Here is a 25,785-nt window from a genome sequence, read left to right as displayed (position 1 = left end):
GCTTTGTGATGGAGCCACCTCCATTATTTTGCAGCAGGAGGAACTGGTGCACTTCATAAAATACAAACATAATGCTCATGAGGAAAAACAAGAAGGTGGAAAGCCAGAAATTAAACACGTTGCTCAAATTATTCCAAAGGGACGATGATCCTCAGCATCCAGCCACGGGTTATAAAGTCACTTATAACGACAACAAAGTCAATGTCTTAACTTTTCGGTAGATTACTATGGAGAAGTTGAGGACAGATCCAAAAGTGAGATGGGCTATAAACCCGACTCAGTTCCACCAGCTCTGTCAGGAGGAATGGACCAGAACTCCAGAAATCCATTGGGAGAAGCTTCTGGAAGGAAACCCAAAAGGTTTGACCAATTGGGTTTCAAAGTGATATAAAGGACAATTATCCCTGATACTGACCAAATGTATGTAAAGTTCTGAATTTGAAGAAAGTTACAAGAAGAAATCTTTGGAAAATGTGCCAATCTTTAGGCATTTAGTAAATACAAATAATTTTGGTTATCCTAACAGACAGAAAATATGAGAAGTTTGGTCTAATTTAACTACAGACAGCGGAGGGAAAAAAAGAAAGTAAAAAAATGCGTCTTTTCAATCGGTGTATGTAAAACTTCTGGTTTCAACTTTTTATGTATCAAAATATTAAAACTCTCCTTAGTTGGTCTGTAAATGTTTGGCTCCTTCTTAGAGCTAGAGTTTTTAAACCCAGCAGAAAAAGAATATTCCTCTTCTGATTTCGTTTACACACACTGAACCATGGATATTTTCATTGTTGAAGCTTGTAGTGAACAGGGACCATCCATGTTTTTCAGTCACAGCCCATTATGGTCACCGGCCGATTGAGCCATCGCCGACATATTAAGCAGCCACAAAACAATACGGTTCAAAACTTTAAAGCTAATATTCAGATTCCTTAAAAAAAATTATGTCCAACTGCATTAGATTAACCCTCTAATTAACAGGAATTTAGCTGCATTACACAATATCCAACATATGAACGCTGATTGGTAGTCGGTCATGTTTATGCATGAGCAGAGGTGTGCAGGGTACTGTATGAGTTCAGTCGGGTAAGCAACTCCATAGGTCGGGGTGTTTAGCATAACACCGCTGCCACCACAAAAGACAATCCAATTATTTCCAAACTTGACAACGACGTGGGTCAAGTCTGTGTGTGAACACTTTGGAGCCGCCAAGCACTGAGGCTTTTTGATGGCTGTGAATTATGCACTGTAGGGGGAGGACGACAGTGCTGCTTTTCATTAGGGAAGTACAGTCTGGGCACACATAGTCAGGAAACTGGTCAGAAACGGGCCGTCAGGTTGGAAAGCTATTCATACTTAATAGAGTCGGAACCAAAAGCAAATGCTGCAGCATCAGCAGAAACAATCTTTTATATCTCTTTGATGGACATCTGGGGAGGACTTTATTATGTCTGAGCTTTCGCCCTGAGGCCGGAAGAGTCGGATCTGGAAGTGACGATTCAGGTGACGTGCATGAAGGCCAGCCTGCGTTATACCATGCTATGGAAAGTACTGATTTTTTTCTTTTTTCCCCCAGCTGATTACATTAAAACCCACAAACATCAATGTATTTGATAAAAATATTATGTGATGGATAGACCAGCACAAGATGGTGCAAACTTGTTAGGTAGAATGAGCATAATATGTGATTTTCAACATTTTTTAAAACAGATAGAAATCTCAAACCTAGACTGATCACCTAACCAGTTTGTAATTTAATCTCAGAGTAAATTTGGCTTTTCTTTGAAGGCTTTGGAGATTTGTTATAGAAAATAATTGAGCAAACAGCATCAGACAGGTCAGGGATAAACTCTGAACATACAGAGATCAATCATCCAAAACCGACATGGCACACACCAGAGCTGGGCGTCAAAATACAATCTCAGATTGTTTTTATGCCATGTCCAAATTTCTTAAAAAAAAAAAAAAAGTGGCTTTTATTTCCATCATCCCTTCTGTGAGATTGGCGTATCAGGGCCAGAATTTCTAATTACAAGAATATATTCACTAGCAAAAAAAGAGACAATTTTACAATTGGGGCTGCACAGTGGCACTGTTGGTAAAGCTGTTGCCTTGCAGCAAGAAGGTTCTGGGTTCGATTCCCGGCCCCGGTCTTTCTGCATGGAGTTTGCATGTTCTCCCTGTGCATGCGTGGGTTTTCTCCGGGTACTCCGGTTTCCTCCCACAGTCCAAAAACATGACTGTCAGGTTAATTGGCATCTCCAAATTGTCCCTAGGTGTGTGTGTGTGTGTGTGTGTGTGTGTGTGTGTGTGTGTGTGTGTGCGTGCGTCTCTGTGTTGCCCTGCAACAGACTGGCGAGCTGTCCAGGGTGACCCCGCCTCTTGCCCGGAACATTAGCTGGAGATGGGCACCAGCAACCCTCCCAACCCCACTAAGGGACAAGGGCGTAAAGAAAATTGATGGATGGAACTTGAAATCTGATGTTCACAAGTTTTAAATCTGACTGAGCTTGTGTTTACTCCATCTACCATTTTCCTTCCTCTTCACCACTATGTTCTACTTTAATTTGGTAAATCACTTACAATCCTACTGAAGTACACAAGACCGCTTTGGTAGTAAACACACAATCAAGTATTTTTGCCTAGTTTCTAGTGCAAATACCTTAGTACACTTGAATGAAGACACAACTAACTTAAAAGTAACTTATCAGCAATACATAGAAGCTTGTTTAAAGCAAATAAGTTATTGATATTGATGAAATACTAGTTCCACTGGCAGATTGTTTCATTGTCTTAAGTAAATTTATCTGCCAATGGAACTAGTACCGTTTCATCAATATTAAGGATTTATTTACTTAAAACAAGCTCTTCGATCTTACTGAAAAGATACTCGTAGGTTAGTTTTGCCTTAATTCAATAGTATTAAGATATTTCCGCTAGAAACGAGACTAAAGTTACTTTGTAGGATTTGGTGTTTTTACAGTGAGGAAGCAGGGGGAAAAAAAGCTGAATGGGCATGACTAGTTAGCAAGCATCTTAAAGACTGTCGTTTTGTTTTGTTGTTTTTCTTCCCAAAGTTTCCGTCATCAGTTGATGTTAGGGGACCAGATGCATTAGAGCAGAACAGCTTGTACGACTGAAATAAAGAGGGGGGGAAATGAAGCAAGTGTCCAGGTTAAGGAGCCAGCTGGATACCGCTGCTGCTGGCTGCCAGCTGGACTCCAGGCCGGACTTACCTGCTGTAGACCAGGCAGTCCATGTGATTGATTTCTTTATCCGACCTGTGTCTCCTGTAGTCCTCCCACAGGTCCTTAATGGCAGTGACAGACAGGATGAAAACCACCGGAGCCAGACTAAGTTCGGGTTGGAAGGCGTTGACAACCGGGACAAAATTGAGCAAAGCGATAAAGACGAAGTAAACATTAGCAAAACGATGGAACTGCTCGAAGAGGTTCTTGGGCAGGAATGACAGCACGGTGTACTTGGTGGTCTTGATTTTGTTGCTAGCATAGTGTCTGTTGGGGTTTTCCTCTCTCTTGGCGTTGTCATAATGGATGTTGGCGTGAACAATCCTGGGTTTGTTCTCCTTTGACTTTTTCTTTCGTTGCCTTTTGGCTTTTGAAGCCTTGGCCATCCCGGTGTCCTCGCCGTCTCGCGCCATAGTCTGACGCTGCCTCAAACTTTTCCACTGTTACCGTTTTCGCGTCTTCACACACAAAAACACCACCAAAAACCGGAGACTATGTTATCATTCTTTTAGCGAAGGACAAAAAAAAAAGTTAACCCAAGTTGTGTGCTTCGATCACGAAAACCTCTCCTTTTTATCCATGTCGACTCCTGCTTTGGCGACAGGAAAACTTTTGCGTGTTTGGCTTCTTCTTTTCTCTTTTTTCCCCCCCCCTGCCTGTTTGGAAGGATGCTCGGAGAGTAGGGAGGGAGGGCTTGGACTTTCCGTAGCCAGAGCACGGATCTGCAAGACACATGGATGGGTCACAGGCAAAGGTCGCGAGCTGACGGTTTGCTTACAGATCAGCGACTGCGCACAGTTTAGGATAATGGGATGGTTGTGAGTGGGTTAGGGGTCGCACTCTTGTGGAAATCTGACCCGGTGGCCCCTCCTCGACCCAGCCTTTTTTTTTTTTTTTCTCCTTTTTGCCACGCGGTATAATTTAGTTTACACAGCCAACAGGAAGACTGGAAAAAACTGAATTGTTCCTGTCAAATGTGTAATAAAGTTTTTTTCTTCCCAAAGTTTCCGTCATCAGTTGATGTTAGGGGACCAGATGCATTAGAGCAGAACAGCTTGTACGACTGAAATAAAAAGGGGGGGGATAAAGCAAGTGTAAATCGCTTCGATTGGGAACATTTTTATCTAAAAAAAAAAAAGAAAAAAAAGCGTAAAAGCCCATTTGTATATATAAGTTTGTGGGATTTTCTATACTACTGCTACCAATAATAATAATAATAATAATAATAGTAATAAAATCAAATGTATGGGCTTTTAAATGTACTGCACAAAATGCAAAAAAAAGGAAAAATTAAAGGGATAGTATGATGTGAAATCGACTTCTTTGAGCTTCACATCATGTTATGTTACTCACTCATCAAAAACACACCTAGAGTGTTGCTTTATTCTTTCATGCATGTTTGAGAAATCCTTTAATCTTCCCTGGTAGCCATTTTGGGAGCAGAAGCGTTTGGGCTCACCTAGCACCGCCTTTTTCACAAAGCTGCAGTCAAAGAGCCAAACTTCTGCCTCACATGCGGTTCCCCCACTCAGCTCCTTCAGACTAGCCAGCAACAATTAGCAAACAGCAGGTGGAACTGAGCATTAACTGAGCTCATTATAGGAGCTACTTCTCAGTTCAACACTGGTAAAAACATTGTTAAAGGGTTAATAGAGGAGCCACGTTGTGATGACTTCCTGAGGGCGGAGTTTCAAAAAGAGCAGGAGCTTCTTAAAGAGACACAGGTCCAATTTCAAAATGCTTTAAAATTACGTGGTCAAATTTCTTTTAAGTCATGTTTGATATGTACAGCATTTTAATAACTGAAGGTAAACAGAGTTACAGAGTTGTGAATATAAAATGACAAGATACCTGGAAAATATATAATACTGCCACTTCAAAAAAATGGAAAAAGAGAGAGATACCGCAAAAGACTTGCACCTGTAACTCCAGTGGTTCTGCAACGACTCAGCGCTAAAATACAAATTCACCTTTATTACTATTATAAGTTACAGAAAGAGCAGGACTTTCTTTCTTAAAGAGACAGTCACAGAGGCCCATTTTCAAAACATTAAATTACAAAGTCAAATTTCTTTTAAGTCATATTTGATGTATACATCAATTTTACGACAACTGAAGATAAGTTTCTTGATTATGCAATAAAATGGCACTATGAGCCTGGGAAAGATATAATGTTGCTCCTTACTGTAGATATTTTGCAAACACAAATTGCCTCTATGAATAATAAAAGAAAAATAAATACCATAGTTACCAGCATTTGATTAAAATGTAAATGTATTGGTACCCTGCATGCAGCTGGATGTTAGTTTTACATTTTATTTTTTATATTGTTTTTTTATTGACTGTGGCCCATGAACTTATTGAACTAAATATAGCCATTAATGTCTCCACCATTTCCAAGAAACACTGTTACTTGTTCCAACAAGATTTTCACAGCTTAGCTACAGTCAAAGATGTCATGTTTCTTTTCCAGAGGACATCGTGTTTCTTTCCCTGGGACGGCCACCATAGTGTCTGGATGTTTTCTTGCCACGTTTCCTCTCAAAGTATCCAACCATGGAGCTCCATTCAGGCTGGCGGAGAAAGGAAACATTGCTACAAACTGTATTCAGAGAAATCTTTAATCGGGACAAACCTTTGATACACTGTTTGTACACATTCAGCCTTAAAGTACAACATTTAAAAAGTGCCACGTCTGGACAAACCAACTTTGCTAGATTCAGGTCTCTAAACAGACAACTCTTTTACATGTAAGGAAGATGCAATGTTCACTGTAAAAAAAGAAAAAAAAAGAAAAGAAGATACTAGTTGAAATGCTATAAAAGAGGCTGACAAACATAAACATGTGTGTCTAATGCAAGAAATGAAGAGCACATGGGTAGAAAGGTTGAGACGTAGAAATGGAGAGTAAGAATGGCACTAAGTCGCTGCTTCTACCCACTGTGCTGGGAGAAAGTAGTTTCCTGTTATTGATTTCTTCTGCTTTTGCTTTTTTTTTGTCACACTTAAATGTTTTAGATTATATTTTTCCTAAACTTCTCTTTGCAGAGCAGCATTAACCTCCGAGTAAGATCCCTCTTTACAAGCCCACAGACAAAGCTACAAAATATGTAAAGAAACAACTTTCAGAATGTTTTTTTAATTCACTATTCAATAATTAATACATTCATTTAACTTAGATGCTACCTTATACCTTGTGATTTTAGATTGCCATGAACATTTTTTTATTATCAGATAATGTGATATGATAATGCAATGTTTTTATTACGATCCCCTCTTCTTAGTATAAGAAAATATGTAATATTGTCTACATCTACATCAAATTCAATTTAATTCCCATGGTTCTTAGTGCTATTTTTCTCCAAAGCAGGGCTGCTGGATGGTTCCTTTGGTATTTTTCTTGTCAGAAACTTTTCTATTGCTTGAGGAACAAAGCAGTTTTTATGAATTTGACAATCAGAAAATAAGAATCAGATATAACATTTGAATCAAATATTTTAACTTCTATTTTTGTGAACGTGACTGAAAAACAACAAAATTACAATGAAAATTTTAAGATAAAAAAAATTTGGAGATGAAATTTATTTTATTTTTGCATATTTCTTTTTTCTGATCTTTCCACCAACTTTCTGAGGTCAACACAGCGCCCCCTGGTGACCCGCACTTTGAAAAACACTGTGTTTAGATAATCAACCAAAGTTTCTTATACAAGTGATGACAAGGCTAAAGTGAAACTTAAGCAAACTTAAAAACAAAATAAGAAAGATGTCAGTCCATTTGTATTTGTCTTTACACAAACACAGAACTAAAAAAAACTACAAAACCCCCCTGTAATTATTGTGAAATACAATGGTGGTTTGATGGCTTGAGGACATTTCAGGTTCAAGTCAAAGGTCATTTGCAGTACTTGAAAGAACCATACATTTTGTTGTCTAGTAAAAATCCTGAAGTCCATTGTCCAGCCATAGATTTGTGGCATTAATCTCAAACGCACTTATATGACAGAGGAGGACAATGATCTACAGAAAACCAAAAAGGCCATCTCTGAATAGCTATATACAAACAAAGTGAAGGTTCTGGAGTGGGTTTAAGTCTGGGCTTAAATTAGACTGAAATACTGTGACATGACCGAAGACCTGCAATTCATGCTCAAAAAACTAAAGAAAATGGCCCAACATTCCTCCACGGAGATGTAAAAAGACGTAATTTGTTTCCTACCAGGTGTTAAAAACCTCTTTGACCGATACCATGAACTACTACGTTATGGGAAAACACCCCAAAAGGAACCAGTCACCCATCTCACCCACTATAAACCCAAAGGACGGACCTCTGAAAGTGCTGAAATATTAGCACCTCCTGAGGCTGACTGGCCTCTCAGCCAGCAGGTTCACTGGAGGTGATAAATCAAAGGCCTTATTGCAGGGCGGTCTCCAGCAATTTGCTACAGTACCGTCCAGCTGTTGGGCCAAAAAATAATGGCTGATTGTACATTGCGGCGTCTTGGCGTGGAGAACAATTCAATTTCCACATGATGAATGAGTGGAGAGAGATTGGTGCTAAGAGAATCGGCTGAGTATGGCCTCCAAACGCCCAGCTGAAAGAAAGTAGCCTACAGAAAAAAAAACCCTAAAGGGTTATGATTTTTTTTTTCCCTCAAGGAAAATAAAATGATTCTAAGGTGAGACAGATTTGTACACTTTGTCTGCTTCAGCTTAAACAGGACAGAAACAATTTTATCTGGTCATTGCAGTGGTATTAAATGTGTATTTGTATTTTAGTGCTGTGAGTCACTGCAGAACCACTGGAGTTATAGGTGCAAATCGTAGCTCTCTCTCTTTTTCCCCCTTTTTCTTAAAGTGGCAGTATTATTTATTTTACAGGCATGTAGTGCAATATCCTAGCACAACAAATTATCATCTTCAGTTGCTATAAAAATTATGTATTTATCAAACATGACTTCAAATAGATTTAACCTTGTAATTTTGAAACCTTGAAAATAGGCCTGTGTCTCTTTAAGAAGCTCCCACTTTTTCTGAAACTCCGCCTTTAGGAAGTCATTGCAACATGGCTCCTCTAACCCTTTAAAAACTATTTTACTGGCGTTGCACTGAGCTCGAAAAATGAGCTCGGCTGATGCTCAGTTCCACCAGGTGTTTGCTAATTGCTGCTGGCTAGTCTGAAGGAGCCGAGTGAGGGACTGATGGAGGATGGGTGCTCTGTGAGGCAGAAGCTCGGAAGCTTGGCAATTAAACATTCATATGCAGAAACATTTCGACCTTGTGTTAATTAGTAGAGTGTGCTTCTCAGTGTGGGTTCATGGTTCTCTTTATCTCTCTCTCTTTCTGGAGGTGTAGAGGCAGACGTCAGGGGTGTTTTCTCCAATTCTCTTTATCGTTCTTTCTCTTCTCTATTCTTCTCGCCCTCTTCCGCTTTTAACTTTTTACCCCGCCTTCCCCCCTGTCCCCCACCGCCCTTTCATTTTTGTTTCTGCGTCCATGGCATTTGAAATCCCAAAGCAAAACTCAAAGCAATTTCCATTAAAGCTAAAGTTGTAACGCTCCACTTGTGAAAGTGAATCTGTTAGGCTTCTGATCACTACACTGCCATACAGGACAGAGAGACTGAAGCTGTGGCCCATTATTATTTCCAAAGTAGCTGAAGCTCTTTCAGACATCCCCAAATGTACTTGCCAAATTTACATTTTTCTTGCTCCAGATTATCATTTGGATTTAATTCTGGACTTTGACATTACCATTCAGATCCAAGATTGTATTTTATGAGATAACATAAAATATACTGTTTACATGATAAAACAGCATTATATAAATAATTTGTCTTCTTGATGTTCATATTATGTACTTTTTAAAATAAAAAGGTTTTTCTACTAAATTGAACATCCTTTGGAATGGCATACACTATTTTATTTTCTGATAACTGCACAGTATTTGACAATCTTGTACCACATATTCTTAATCTTATTGATATATCTTTAACACTTTTTGCTCTTTTGCGTAAATTATATAAAAATATAATTTAGTTTACTATGTGTTTACTATGTAAACACATAGTAAACTAAATTATAGTTTACTATGTGTTTACATATGTGTTTACTATGTAAACGCATAGTAAACTAAATTATATTTTTATTCTATTCCATTGCTCTGTTCTGTTGAGAAATACTCCAAATTTTATGAGATGTTCAAAGCTTGAGATGCTACTTTGTAACCAGCACAGAATAAAAAAAAATAATAATAAAAAAATCCAATACTATCCTCTGGATCTTGCTTGGACACAACACAGTCTCAAACATGTTTAATGTAATTATTTCAGTGAACAAAGGTTGATAACATTACTTAGAAGGCAGCTGACTTACTGCCTCTGAGAAGAAAAGAGGTCAACAGACGCAGACATCATGCATCCTGCCAGAAGAGGGCATGATACTCCAATGAGGCACTCTACCACATGTGTAATCTTTAAACTACAGCAAGAATGGGTACACTTGTAAGAAAAAAAGTTATTTTTATTGTCTCTAACTACAGCCTATATCATCATATACCCCTTTGATAAACATGTCTGGACTGGAATGTCTAGGAAACCGGAAGTGTATACCATTTCCATGTTAGGAAGGTCAAACAAACAAAATGTTTTATTTGCTGCATTTGGGCAATAGATCTTCCTGAGAGACCTAAAGGTTTTCCATCCTGTGAGTTTTAGCCTGTAATGACATGATGAAATGCAGCCAAACTGAAACCATCCCACCTTCTCACAGCTACAGCAGCTGAGAAAAGGAGAAAAAAAAAAAAGAAGAAATGTCTGTCATTCTCTATGACTACTTGGCTTAGCGTAACACTGAGACAAAGTGGGACTCCACTCCACGGTGGTGGGCAGGTTCACTCACAGCTTCGTTAGAAACCTTGCTGCCCCTTTGCAGTTCATACCTGCTAAGCAGTTTGCGCAAGCTAGTGCCAGGTAAGTTCAACATTCAAGGTGATCAAGGAACCGGTCATAAAGTCAGTACAGACACACATTATGGGATTACAGGCTTATACACCAATCATAACATTTGCTGCCAAAGCAGTCATGTCCCTTTGGAGCCGTGGTGTCAAACTGAGTCCCTCAAGGGCCGGTGTCCTGCAGCTTTTAGATGTCTCTCTGCTTCGACACAACCTGGCTCCAATATTAGGTAGGTCTTCAACAGTTTTTACTTGACCTCCATCACATTTCACAGATATATGATTAAACAAAAAATTGGGGGAATTTACAGGCCAAAGTCAACTCCTCGAGCTTCATATTGCGTCCCCCAAACTAGGGATGCACGATACTATCGGCATGCAATTGGTATTGGCTGATATTAGCTGTAAAATTTCATATTGGACACAGGCCACTCCGTCAAAATAACTCACCGATATAAAAGGTTGTTTGTATACGACAAACCAGTGACAATGATGCCTGCAGCATGGCACAACATCATGATGTCGCATACGCCTACCTAATCTGATCACGGCGGGAGAGCAGGACCAAGTGAAAATGTTTATTTGCAATGACTGCTCAGCATCAGTGAAGCGAGGAGGAGCAACAATGAAGTCCTACAGTACTTCAAACCTAAATAACTATCTCAAGAATCACCGTTCTGACCATTATGATGAGGTCATGGTGGCCAAAAGGGAAAACAAGAGAGCGGTTAACCACAGAGAAAAAAAACCCCCTCCATTCTACAAGCTTCTAATAAATATCAGTATTGGTATCGATTATCAGCCAAGTGAGTTTTATTATAAGCGGTATATCGTACGTATATTGACCATAAATCCATTCCTACCCCAAACCATTCCTGTGCCAAAATGAGGGTCAAAATAACACAGAGATTTCCAAGCAGAACATTGTGATATTCTTTTACTATCCACATGATCCAACAGAGTAGGCCACCTTCTTCCATTGTTCCTAGGTCTAGTTCTGCCGTTCTACAACATTGTCATCTTTGTGGCGGTGGACAATAAAAAGTTATATGTCTGTTCTGACCTCTTTCTATCAGAACCAGCATTCATTTTGAGCCAGAGTCATTTGCTTGTTTGACTGGACCACACAAGCTACACATCACTCCCCAGATGCATCGGTGACTCATGGTCAACAGCTTTTGTAGATGGATAAAATACAGTAATTTAATTAAATCCAAATTGTTTGTTTTATTTGTTCACACAGGTTACAGGTTACTCTTGTCAGCCCAATGTTTCCTGGGTGATGAAAACACACTTTTTCAGTTCCAAGTTTTGCCAGAAAGTCAACCTATTGTTCCTGCTATGCTAATATGTGTTCACCGTTACACTCTTCAAACATTTTTTTTTCCCCTGCAGTCTCCATGCAACACAATTAAGGAAAAACACACCAGGATGGATCGCGTAGCCCTCGTTTTCATAAATCAAAGCAAATGTGCCGACATGACTCAACAAAGGTCCTTCATTTTGACTGGTTGCGTGTCAGTAACATGTCAGCATCTGAATCGCCGTGTTCTGATTAAGTAGGTCGACTCTGATGGATGCGCGAGAGAAAATGTGAAAAAGCATCTGTCTAACCGACTGAAAAACACCGTCCTCCCCCCTTCTTACAAAGAATACACAAGATGGATGCTTTGTGTAATCTATTTTTACATAGATAAGCAATAGTAAAGTGTGTTCCTGTCTAGGCGAGTCACCAATACAGCTGGTGACTTTGTTGAAGCTGCAGATAACTCTAAGGTTTGATGAACAGTAGCTCGGGGCCTTTGTGACAAAAGTGATCAGTTTGCAGATGCTACGGCTCGGGAAATAATTTGTTAAGACCCGTCTCGTGTCCTTACAGAGCGCTTCGATTCCAGGTTTGTTTTCCATTAACACTGAAAAGCTCCTATTCTCACAACCAAACATTTGTTTTAGATTCAGTGCAACACCAGAGGGATGAGTTTGAATTGTTACAATTATTTTTCCTTTTTCACCATGCTTTCAGTTCTGCAGACCTGTCATTAGTCCCAACCAGCTTGTTTCGTTTCGATGTACTTTCTTGTGCTTCCCCCACCCGTTTCTGAATGGATTGTGACTCTGCTCATGCAGCACATTTCAGCAGCCGATTGTTGCCTTTTTTCGCTGCTTGAGCTATTCCGTACTCGGGTTTTCTGCATTTGCATTTCAGCAACGTTGTGGCACACATTGCATTGGATCTACACTCATTTATCTAAAAGTGTACAGTAATCCACAGTTAACCCTGGTCTGCTCCTTAGTGCGAGTTTAATCAACAGTAATCGACAGACATTTCAGTATTTTTGTATGTTGTACTGATCCACACGCACATATATAGTAATCTTCAGTTATTGTTAAAAGCTAGAATTGGGTGCACATGATTTTCTCCCATCCATGTATGGTCAATATTTTGTATGGAGTGCTGCACAAAATATGGGGCACCTTTTTGTTTTGCGTTCTTTCATAATAATGTACCAGTTGACTGAAAGTCTTTCTGCTGTGATATGGGGACTTAGTAAGTCTTTTCCATGACTTACTCACTAACAGATATCTCGTTAGTGAGATATCCGAATGTTTATCGTTAGGATACAAATGCATGACAAACTTATGTGCAAATTGCAAAAGCAAAGCAGGTACAACATTGTCTCCATGTCCCCTAGGGGGCTCTGTATCTTCTTAACACAATGTGACACGGGACTCTGCAAAGGAATAGATTGGGTTGTTGAATTCACTCAGCTCTGCTATGTTGCATCAAAGAAAAACAGGGAATTTCTGTGATTTTAAGTCAATTTAATCTTACTAAAATGTACCAGGTTTGAAATTCCAACTCGTATATTAATTCATTTGGACACAGCTCAATCTGTTTAGTTCAACAATCGACTGAGTTTTTTTTTTTTTTTTCTTTTTGAGTATAATTTATTGCTGGTGGCAATGAGATCGGGTTGCTGAATGTTTGGGATTTGCCACAAAAAGCCTTTCAAGTAAAGAGAATCAAGTGGATGTTACAACATTGATCCGTTACGTTATTCTTCAAGCAAAGCCAGAATTACAGTCGAACATTCACAGCGCAAATATTCGCTCGTTAACCCCAATGAGCCTTTGGATATGTCTTCTCTGTAGCAAATTAAAGCCAATTTAAATCAGGCCAATTTTTCTCCCGTTCAACAAAACCTAAGCACTACTCCCGCCTAAACGTTGTCGTTTTCGTCACACCGGCCCACGTTCTGTGAGGAGCAGAATCTTATAATTAGGAAGCTCAGGGAGATAATCATTTTAAACTCATCTCCATCGGAATTGCAACATGCTTTCCTTTAATTAACCAGACCAGTGTGCACTTCATGAACTCACGGGAGAAACCTTCATTCAATTAGTTTTCTCATTAAACGCCAGCCAGACTCTGCGTGCTTTGCACACACTGCTGTTGCTCCTCACTTCTGCTAATAAAAAAGCACACAAACACACACCGTAAAAACGTCTCTGAGTTTCTTTTAAGTAGGTGTTATTTAAGTGAACACCAGGTTCTTCATCACACTCTTTCTTCGGCTGGGGGGAAGAACCGTAGCGTCCTCTGGAACGTTCAAACTCTGACTAATTCAGCTGCAAGCAAGTTTCAAGATGTTTCTATGGATATCTACGAGATCCACTGTGTTATAAATGTTGTAAACACATAGCAAAAGACTTGGGCGTTTCACAGAGAAGAGTTTTCCATTATCTTGGTGTTTAGTTTTTCAGTGAAAGTAAAAGACGATACACTAAATCCGCTTAAGCATTTAGAAAAGTTCTTCTGGAAATGCATCGAGAACTGTTCTGAGCGTGTACAAAACGTCGTTTTGTACACAACGTTTTGTCGTGCTCCTCCTGTGGAGGAGGAGCTCCACAGGAGAAGGTGGAGCTCCTCCACCTTCTCCTGTGCTAACTGCTAACTGCAGAAACGCGCCGCTCGGTCATGAACAACCAATCAGAGCCAGGAGGAAGGGCTTACCGTTGTTAATCTCCCTTGTGTACTCACTGTTCACACACTCCCCCTTGCTCTCTGCTACCTACAGCTTCTTTCAGATAGCAGAGCCCGTCATGAATGGTAAGGCTGGCTAGCATGGCCACCGATGACAGCGGACAGACGGTTTTCCTGTAACTCCAAGTTGTTCCTCCACCACTAGCACATTTAGCAGCGCGGACACAAGCGATGATTAGCATCGCTAAAACCCTCCTCCTCCTGGCTCTGTTGGTGTTCTATAGGGGGAGCTCAACTTTTTCACACATTATCTGTCTCATACTGTCGTGAAATTGCGACAGTTTTAACAAATATTTCAAAACTTTTAAAACAAAAATGACATGCTGCAGCTTTAGATGGAAATTTTCCTTCCCAGGGTCGCCACATGCATGCTCAGTGTAGGGGATTGCTGCCAAACCTCTGACTCCATGTAGTTGGCTGGGATTGTTTGGATAGAAAAATCTGTTAACCAATTTGAATGATAAACTACCTTTACAACAATGGTGAATACGGACAATCATATTCGAATATATGTAACCGACTTCGAATGAGTCTGAAAGATTAGATTGATTTGAATGTCATTCCACATACATAAACTGAATGAGCTTTTTGAGATGGCTTAAATAACCTAAGTGGACTTTTTCCATGTATCCTCTTTACTTGCTGACACACTCTTCTGAAATATCTGTTATTTAAATAATGAACAGCCCCACTGCTCGTTCTGTTGCTTGTATTTTTGCTGCTGTAGTGCATTAAGTCATGCAGCACAGTGAAACAACCCCCGTTTTTGAGTTTGATAATCCTTCGCTTTCCTTCGACCTCATTAAAAGATCCACAGACGAATCTTTAAAAGAGTCTGATGTCCATCCATTTTCTTTACACCCTTTTCCCTTAGTGGGGTCAAGAGGGTTGCTGGTGCCTATCTCCAGCTAACGTTCTGGGCGAGAGGCGGGGTCACCCTGGACAGGTCGCCAGTCTGTCGCAGAGCATCACAGAGACACACAACCATGCACACACACTCATTCCTAGGGACAATTTGGAGAGGCCAATTAACCTGACAGTCATGTTTGTGGACTGTGGGAGGAAACCGGAGTACCCGCCGAGAACCCACGCATGCACAGGGAGAACATGCAAACTCAATGTAGAAAGACCGGGGCTGGGAATCGAACCCAGAACCTTCTTTCTGCAAGGCAACAGCTCTACCGACTGCGCCACTGTACAGCCCGGAGTCAGATGTATTAACAGTAATTTTTTTGTCTTTTTTTTTTTGGTTTTATTTTAACTAGCGCTCCTCTGGATGACCCTGGGTTTGTGCACCTGCCGCGTAATTACTCCACAGAGCCTCTGCTTTGTCATCTCAGGTGACGAAGCGGATCAGGTGATCCGCTTTGTCATCCAGTCATGGAAAGATTTAGCCGACTGCTCCTTGAATGCATAATATGCTCGGATGCTAACCGTGCAGAGAGGCCCCCGATAAATCAAAGTAATTAAGTCAATAATTGATTTGATGAATCTCCCTACACAATGGAGACAGTTTTGCCGAGTGTGCAGAAACATACAGCCCGTTGGGGGCTCAGGGGAAATTCGCCCTGAGGAGAAGTCTGGCATGAACTATTTGCACATTCGGCTGAAAGGTGAAGCACCTTTAATTACTAAATGCCAAACAGGGGCGGATCTACTGGGGTGGCAGTTGCCACCCCAAACGAGAGTCTTGCCACTGCTGTTGCCACCCCAGCTGGCGACAATGAATTCAATAAATAGTTATGGCAAATCGGACATAAAGCGCATGAAACTCTTTTTTCCGACAATATTGAATGCAACACAATGTAACCTGACACCCACTGCTAAGTAACTGGAAATCCGAGAGAAGGACAGAGCGCCAGCAGCAATCATGAACAATTTACCCCAACACTTACTTCTATCGTTCTATTCTTTAAAAAATCCTTAATCCAATTAAATATTTTTCCCTTTATTCCCATTTTATCCATCTTAATGAATAAGCCCTCCTTCTAAAGCACGTCATATGCTTTTTCAATATCAAAAAATGTAACCGTCTTCTTCTCTTCTATTCGTTACATTTATGCATTCACATAAACTCATGCTCGCCACCTAGTGGACATAAACATAATTCATTCAATCATCACAATGACCTGAGTTCGATGGAGTGAAGTTCCCATAGCACCGCAGTCCTGCAGGCCTCAAGCTCTCCTGCCAACATCTTTCAAGTGATTAGCTCTTCCACCATCAGCCCCCAAGTGTCAAGCTCTGCTGACACCGCAGTCCTGCTGTCCTCAAGCTTTTCTGCCACCGACAAACAAGCATGAAGCCTGGGCCCTCATGACACTTCTTTTTTTAGAAGTACTAAAGCTGAACCCAATACCTCAGTGTGCCTGTTTTATACATTTTCACAAGTGTATTGGTGAGGCCTCCGACCACTCGTCTGAATACAGATGGCTGCTCCTGTGGCTGGTCTGTAACCGACTGGCTTGTCTTCGTGGGTTTCTTCTTCAGATGGCTGCTGGTTCTGCTGCTCCTCTCTGTCCCTCAGCCTGTTGTTCAGCTGTTCCATTTCAAGCTACAGATCAGTCCTTATAGGCTCCAACGCGGTATTTTGCTGCTCCAAGGCAGTGTTTTGCTGCCGCAAGACGAGGCTTCTCTGCTGGAGAACTATGCGATTAACCTTCAGGGCATCGTTTTCCTCCTCCAAGATGTTGTTTTCCTGTCTGAGAATGTTGTGTTTCTCTAGCAGCTCGTTGGTTTTCTCCAGAATTTGGTCATAATCCTCCTCCAGTTCGGTGTACACCTGCTCCAGTTCAGTCTTTTCCTTCTCCAGGACAGTGTTTTGTTTCTCTGCTCCAGGGGGGCTCTGCTCCAGGGGGGCATTTCTCTGCTCCAGGACGGCGTTTCTCTGCTTCAGGGCAGCGTATCTTTTCTCCAGGACGGCGTTTCTCTGCCCCAGGATGGCGTTTCCCTGCTCCAGGATGACATTTCTCGGCCCCAAGGTGGTGTTTCTCTGCTCCAGGGCCGTGCATTTCTGCTCCACTTCGGTGAGTCTCTGCCCCAGAGCGTCGTTTGTCTGCACCAGGTTGGCGTTTACCACCCCCAGAGCGTTGCCTCTCTGCTCCTGGGCGATGTTTGTCTGCTCCAGGGCGGCGTTTCTCTGCTCCAGGGCGATCTTTTCCTTCTCCAGGGCCATGTATTTTTGTTACAGATATAATTAATTAAATGCGCTGACACTTCATCGTGCCTCAAACGTACAACGCTGAGTGGAGCTGGCGCCCACTGCAAGATGGCGGCCCTACGTCACGTTTGCAACAGCATGCAAGAGCGGTCCATGAGGTATCTATTCTTTTATTATGTCTATGGTTCAACCTCTCACGGCTAGCTAAGCAAGGATGGTGAAACCAACTAACTTTCTCACTCTTTAGTTACCTAGCAACTCACTCACTCTTTGGTTACCTAGCAACAGCCTGTTGAGTCACTTGTGCAGCAGCAATTTCTGGTTTTGCCTTCATTACTCATAATTGCTTAGAAATAAAAAAATAATTTAAGAAACATTGTGGTGTGAAAACTATGGATAGAACAGTATTCCAAATATTTAAAACAGAAAAAAATATTGATACAGACTGATATAAGATGCTTATTTCATGATATTGTAATATTGTTCAGCCTTACCATAATTAGACTATTTCTGTGTTTAAAATCCATTTTAATTAGTTATTATTTAGGATTATTTTCTATTAAATTGAGTTTGATTAGTTTGAATTTAATTACTGAAATTCATAGTTAGGGTAATTTTATTAATCAAATGTATATGAGTTATAACAACATTTAATCAGTAAAGTTTAATTTTTATCATTTGAAGGCAAAATTTTACCAAGTATTCTTTTTGTCCAGTTTCTAGTGAACATATCTTGGCACACTTAAAATAAGACAAAACTGATTAATAAGAAGTTTTTGAGCATTTTCTATATCTATAGAAACTTGTTTAAGTAAATAATTCCTTAATATTGATTAACTTTTAGTTCCACTGGTGGAATATTTCATTTATAATATGAAATGTTATGTGAAATAATCTGATCCTGTTATCAAAATAAAACAGACAGGATTCTGGAACCTTCTATTAAATCAAATGAGCCGTTTTCGCACTGCAAGGAACGGAACGGAACGCTTCGGTCCGGTTCCACCCGTACTGCAGCCATGTTTGCGTACAACTGAGGGCAGCATCGAAGCTGTACCTGACGTGATTAGTTTTTAAACTAAACAACAATGTCGATGTAGCGGCCAAAGCCTTTTCCTCAAAGATGCGGTGGAAAACTTTCTCTTTTCCTCTTTGACCGATCTAATCTAGCTCATTCTGAACTGTTCATCAGGGAGTAAGCAGAGGAAACAAATGACCTCATCATGGGACCAGGAAACAGCAGAATATTGAGGGGAATTCATCGCAAATTAATAATAATAATAATAATAATAATAATAATAATCAAAAAGAGCACTCTTTACAAAATACAGTAAGAACAGTTTAGTGAGAGCCAGCTAGAACCGATTAACGGCTGACTGCAAAACAACCAACGGCTAGAGTCAGCTGTTGGTTGTTTTACCCTGAGTTTATACCAGTGGTTCTTAACCTGGGTTCGGTTCGATGAGTTGGTCTCAGGGGTTCGGCGGAGCCTCTGCCGCGGAGGTAAAGACACACTTGTGTAAAGTCGTGATGACGCCCCGCTTTACCATCACTTGCTGCAGAGGATCACGTTACATTGCTTAACCAATCAGAGCTGCGGAGGAGCACTGATTGAAGGAGCTCCACTCTCAGCATGGATTTGAACTTGTGTCTTTAATTACTTCAGCAAAGCTCACAGTTTTTACCAAATACTGTAGCTTTCGGTGTACCTCTAAATTTGCCCCTTAGTCGCATCTTTTAGGGGTTGCTACTTGCCTCTAGTGGCGTGGGGTGGTAACACAACTAATATAATTACATTACTAAATCAGAATATATACTTTTCCAACAAGCACACAGTGACTTGAGATCTTTCTACTGCAGGAAAAGAATCCATCACTGATAGTAATCTCGTAGAACCTCACTTCAGAAAATCCTAGCAAAACCTTTGAATAATTTATCATACACTGTATTGAGATTTGGGTTTCAGTAATGCTAAGCAAACACGGGCGTGCTTCTTGGCATTGGGTCATTGCTGCCCAAATAGATTCATATTAATAGTTTACTTTCTGGTGGGCTTCCTGTATGCTTTTGTTTGGAAGGTACTGACCTTAATTGTAATTAAAAAAAAAATCTTTCCAAGGTTGGATTGCAAACTGTGTAATGAGGTTCAAGTAAAGAAATGCCTAATCATATATAATAAAAAAAAACCCTGTTATGACTCTAATGTCAAAAATGAAGTTAATACCAAATCAGACCACTGTTGTAAAGATACAACCAAACTATGAACGCATGTATGAAAAACTCATTTGAGTTGTCATTCTTACACAAATTCAGCAATTTTATTTGTAAGTATTTCAGTATTTCTTCAGTACCTGCAGTGTGCAAGTACACACGATAATGGTAAATCTGTGAGTGACTTCAGTCCTCTTCCCTATACTCTGCCCAGGAGTCAGTGAGATAGAGATGAATGCAATGCGTGTTGAGCTCAGGAAACTGGTGGACGCTGATAAGAACCAGCAACTGATTGAGAGAGAGAGGCTATGGAAGCAATGCTTCAACCTGAGCAAGCTGACGCACTGCTGCGACACCTCCTCGGATGCACTGGACCATGTTTTGGTCTATTCTCTTTAATACCTCAGAATGAGGAAACCTAAGAGTTACAAGAAGAAATGTGATTGGCAAAGTTATCCCACTGCAGTGTTAGTTTGGAAAAAACCTAGCAATTTGTTTGAATTGCTTTTGTTTTTTTAATTTTCTTGTGAGCCTAAGTGTTTCTTAATTAAAACCTGAAAATCTCCTATCAAATTATTTTGAACATATTTATTTTTACAAACAGTGCGAGGAAGGAGAAGGTCTGCAGCCGGTATTATAGCAGGCTTTCTCAGACTGAATGCAGAACACAATGCCCAATGGCAAGTGGGCAGCTTCCTGTGAAGAAAAAATATATTTTTTTTGGAATGGAAAATAGGGCAAGTGCGATATTCAGCTTTAAGGGAAGCTAGGTCCTGAAGCTAGAACTTGTCGGCTGGAAAACAGCCGACAGATAATATATATTAGGCTTTACATGTTTATATATATATGTGATGTGCGGTGAGGTTCATAGCTGGTGAGGCACCGACTTAATAAAGAGCATGGAGCATGCTCTCATAGGATGGCAACCGGTGCAGTTAGCGAGAGGTTGCGCAATCCCAGGTGAGGCTCAGCTCACTGCTGCCTCACCGACTTCGCTTCTAACCGTTTGAATGGGAAAATACAAAAATTCAGCAATTATAAAGGAAAAAAATAATCAGATTTGGTTAAATTAAATAAAAAATGGGTACTTTATAGTACAAACCACAGGGTGAAAATATAATAAATTATTTTATTATTATATATTATTTTTCCATGATGACAGGTGAGGCTCAGCCTCACCTGCATCCCCTGACCGCACGTCACTGATAAACATCTAATATATATTATTCAGTATTAATCATTATTAATCTGTCATTAATCATTATTTATTTGTGGTTGTATATTTATATAAATATATATTGATATTACTAAATAATTTATTAAATAAATTAATAAATAAAGCAAGATATAGAAACTTGTTTAAGTAAATAATTCCTTAATATTGATTAGAACAACTATTAGTTCCACTGGTGGAATATTTCATTTAGAATATGAAATGTTATGTGAAATAATCTGATGTAAAAAATTAAACACTGGCAGTGAAGCAAGTACCTGCCGGCGGCAGAGCAGAAACCGTTAGGCCAATGGAACCCACGACGAGGCTCTGGAAGCCGACGGGACACACAACGAAACCCTGGAGGTCGGCCAGGAGACCCATAGATGAGTTTGCAAGATGAGTTTCTTTTTTTTCATATAACCTTTCTAACTGAGTTGGTAATCATGAGCGTAACCTGAAGCACATGTGACATTTACCATTTAAACCAGACGTGTCAAACTCATTTTCACTTTGAATCTGAATGTTCTTAAAGGGCTGGTTGTGCCAGAATGTGTTGATAAAACCATTAAACTGTAACATAACAATCATTAGCATTCAATAAGTGTTTCTTAAAATTAAATGATATTAATCACACTGATCAGTCCATCCAGGATTCCATGATTGTTTTTGTGTATTTTTGCAACCAAAATCACAGACTTTGTTGCGCTAATTTAGAAATATTTATAAGGAATTTTTACGTCTTTTGCACTAATGTGACTTTTTTTAAATTGCCGTATCAAACACGGGCTATAATTTCAAGTAAGGCTGAGGCAGCAGTCACTTAGACCCAATGTTTTTGGCCAATTTTGTAAAAGAAAAATCAATCCATCCATCCATTCACCCACCCACTTCTGCTTATCCGGGGTCGGGTCGCGGGGGCAGCAGCTTCAGAAGGGAGGCCCAGACTTCCCTCTCCCCAGCCACTTCTTCCAGCTCCTCCGGGGGAACCCCAAGGCATTCCCAGGCCAGCTGAGAGACATAGTCCCTCCTGCGTGTCCTGGGTCTTCCCCAAGACCTCCTCTTGTGCCCGGAACACCTCACCGGGGAGGCGTCCAGGAGGCATCCTGACCAGCTGCCTGAGCCACCTCAAATACCCTTTTCTGGCTCAAGACCATGGCCTCGGATTTGGAGGCCATGGTCATCCCAGCCACTTCACACTCGGCCGCGAACCGCTCCAGTGAGAGCTGCAGATCACGATCTGATGAAGCCAACAGGACCACATCATCCGCAAAAAGCCGAGATGCGATCCTAAGGCCACCAAAACGGATCCCCTCAACACCTCGGCTGCGCCTAGAAGTTCTGTCCATTGCAGTAAAATTAGGAAGAAAAAAAAAGTAGGGATTTTGTAGTGCCGATTTTGTATAAACTTTACAGATTTGTGAAAATCTGGAGGGACTTATTGATGTAATTTGGAGTCTGGAGGGCCACATAAGCTACGGTGGGTCAGATTTGTAGTTAATTCTGAGGCAGAGAGAGTGACGACAGAAGGTGAAGAAGATCGACAACCTGAAGGGAGCAGCTATGATCAGTCTAATTATGGGACAGTGGTAATAAAAACGCACAGAAGTGTTTTAATGCTCTTTAGTTTGACTTTTCCTGCCCAAAAATAATGAATGACCAGCTGCTCTAAATAAAAGCAGTTGCTAATGTTTTGTGTGTAAAATGTATGGACTTGATGACAAAGCAAAGCGTTAATTCAACACTATAGCGTTGAATTAACGCTATAGTGTGCCGTGAACACAGTCTCGCACATCAGTCACACATTTACACGTCACATGTGAGAGGACGGAGGAGCCACCGGCTGCTGTTGAAACCGGTCTTGTGAGAAATTCTGTTCCCCTGTGAAAATCTGTTCCCCCGGTAAATGACTGAGTGAGTTTAACCCTGGAAAAAATTTTGCAAAAGTATTCACGACCCTTTGACTTTTTCACGTTTTGTTACAACTCCAAACTTCGATGTTCTCGATTTTTTTCCATCAGACACTTATTTCCTGTGTCTCTTCTTCCGATACACCTAACATGTTTCGACAGCATACCTTCGTCTTCGTCAACTGCAATTTATTTATTTATTTTTTTTTTTACATTAGTGGAATGCAAAACTTTGTCAACAGACAAAATGCAGCTGGTGATCAACATTTTTGCTGGATGATTTTGGTGCAATATTTCTTAAAAAATTACATTTATATGGCGTACTTTGGAAAGGAGTTGATAATTATTCTGATGTTGTACGTCCTGTTGTTATTTACAATTTTCACTATTGCCATTATTGTTATTATTATTATTACGGGCTTGTAGAGTTTCTTGTCGCGTTATGAGTCAGTTTGTAATCATTTTATTCATGCAAGTTTGTCTCGGTTCTTTAGCACAGTATATTGAAGACCAGAGCGTGATTTTAATTACAAATTTCTGATAATCATTGAGTCTGTAGGTGTTATATTTCATTAAAACTGAGATAAGACATTGGATTAAATAAGCGTTCGCTTCTTTCTTCTCCTTTTCAAACAGAAAGGAGGCGGGAAGCTAATTATTTTTTTCTTGGTTATGTATGCACGTGTTTTCTCTTGTCCTACTGATTACATGTTTTCTTATAAAAAAAAAACAGTTTGAAATAATTAAAATGGCTTGTTTCACTGCATTGTGTTTTTATGATGTAAAGCACTTTGAACTGCCTCGTCGCTGAATAAACTCGACCTGACCGTTTTCCTGCTTTGCCATCCTTTCCCTTCATTTGATGTGAAGGAGCACTTAAAAAGAAAAAAAGAAAAAAAAAAGCCAGACTCCATTTGAGTTTTTGATTCAAATAGAAAAACAGCAAGTAAATTACTGAACGTAGGATACGTTTCCACTGCTGTGTTGCACGTTTTTGAATGTTCGGACCGATTGTGCGGAGCAAAAGGACAGACGTGGCCATCGTGGGGTTCTGCTTCCTCTCAGCAGACTGCAGCTCTTTCACACCTCTCAGAGTTAAAAAAAAAAAAAAGTCTGGTGCTGCGTCAAAGTGAGAGCAGAGTGTCTGATGCGGTAGCCTCTGTACGAAACGAGCTCCGACTCTCACTCCTCACCGGAGGGATTTTCTGGACGTCTTCTACTTTTAACAATAAAAATGTTATTTATTATTTTTAACAACAAAGAAAGACGGAGTAAACCCTGACATATCTGTTATGATTTAACAGTTTGATTACATTCGAATCGTGTGTGTGTTACAGTTCCTACATTTTAGATGTACAGTAGCAGTGATGTGCTCTTGTGGAGATACAGCAGCGTATTGATGTTGCTGCTGAAGCTGGCAGCCTCTCCTCCTCTCTGTATCTTCTTTTTTTTGGCCCATCAGCTCTTTGTTTTCAAAGCTGCCCCTTCAGCTGCTTCTTGCACACAAGATCTGTTCTCTACCACTGACTAATCGGCCTGCTATGGTTATAAAAAAAATAAAGATTCTGATAAAAATAGAGATTAGATGAAAGTTTTTATCTAGATATGAAGATCTAAAAGACTGTTGAGGGCACCGGGCTAGGATGACTTTGATTATGCCGTTTTAAAACAAATTTTGCTTCTCTGTAGTCACATTTCAACTTGACAGACTTTCTGAACCCTTGAGTTTTTTAGAATGCGAGTTTGGAAAAGGACAATTATTCTATAGTATTTAGTAGAACTTACTCAACCTAAAAAATTAAGGGCAACTTTAATAATATGTGTACAAACTCTTAAAGACAAGTAATGTCAAGTTTATTTATGAAGCACATTTCAGCAAATGTGCTGTGCAAAAACATTAGAATTATAAAACAGCATTAAACATTACCTTTTGTCAAATATATATCAATCAATATATGTGGATCAACGTTCCAGTTGTTATTAATCAAAGCCAACTCTAAATAGGTTATTAGACTTGATTTGAAGAAACTTTGGGTTCCGACAGTTTTGAGGTTTTCTGGACGTTTGTTCCAGATTTGTGGTGCATAGAAGCTGAGTGCGTATTGTGGCATCTAGCATACAGAAATAATTTTGATAATTCTAGTTAACCTAAAATGAGACAAGTTTAGAACAGAACAGTCCTTCATTAGTTTATCCCACAGTGGGTAGGTCCGCTTGTTACAGTAGAATGATAACCAAATATATACCATTGAATATGAAAATATCTTAAAACAATGTGAACAACTGTATATCAATAAAGCACCTACAGATGGAACGAAATTATAAATCTGGTAGTGAGGAGAAAGAGTGCATTTGTCTTTTTATTTGGTGTATGTAAACTTTTGGTATGATGTCAAACTTAATATTAATAATAAATAAAGCAATATTTCCAATAGATATTACACGTGTCAAAAATGATAAGACTGAGTCGGGTTAAACTTCCTCACTCTGTTTTTAATTGTTCGTCCTCTGACCTTTGACCTCTTGTGGTGAAGTATTGAGTTTGCTTTTTTATTTTATTTTTTTTACATTTCTCAGTGTCCAACATCATGATCCTGGGTTGATCAGTGATAAAAAGGGGTAAGGGCCACTCCTGCATGTTTCCTTCAGTGATCAGACGAGGCACTGTCTCCTCATGCTGCCCGTCAGAACCTCAACCTCTACATCAGCACACATTTGTTAAAGCGGCATTGTGAATTTCCCAGGCATTAAATGGCATTTTACAGCACAGTCAAGTAACAGTTACTTTCAGTTGTTATGCAAATGTCAAATATTACCTAAAAAAATATTAGACTTTTTAATTTAACGCCGTGAAATTGGGCCTCCGTCTCTATAAAAACTCCTGCTCTTTCTGAAACTCCACCTTCAGGAAGTCATCACAACATGGCTCCTCTTTGTACTCCAACAACGTTTTTACCAGCGTTTCATTGTATAACAAGCTCAGCTGATTGCTAATTGCTGCTGGCTAGTCTGAAGGAGCTGAGAAAGGGCTGCTCTGTGAGGCAGAAGCTC

At 40.0% G+C, this 25,785-nt stretch overlaps 1 protein-coding gene across 1 annotated transcript in view; it reads right to left on the bottom strand.

The window, feature by feature from the left end:
- atp10a (ATPase phospholipid transporting 10A) overlaps nt 1-4,163 on the bottom strand; it is a 44,100-nt gene extending 39,937 nt beyond the window's left edge. The window contains exon 1 of the mRNA XM_008407639.3: nt 3,231-4,163. Within this exon, the coding sequence (XP_008405861.1) occupies nt 3,231-3,655 (425 nt within the window). The 5' untranslated portion in view covers nt 3,656-4,163. The remainder of the gene's footprint in view (nt 1-3,230) is intronic.
- Nucleotides 4,164-25,785: the final 21,622 nt, after the last annotated feature.

Source organism: Poecilia reticulata, chromosome 4, assembly GCF_904066995.2.
Source record: "Poecilia reticulata chromosome 4, P_reticulata-male-v2, whole genome shotgun sequence".
NCBI lineage: Eukaryota > Metazoa > Chordata > Actinopteri > Cyprinodontiformes > Poeciliidae > Poecilia > Poecilia reticulata.
Note: the sequence above shows the minus strand (reverse complement) of the source record. Positions and strands in the feature narration are given on the sequence as shown.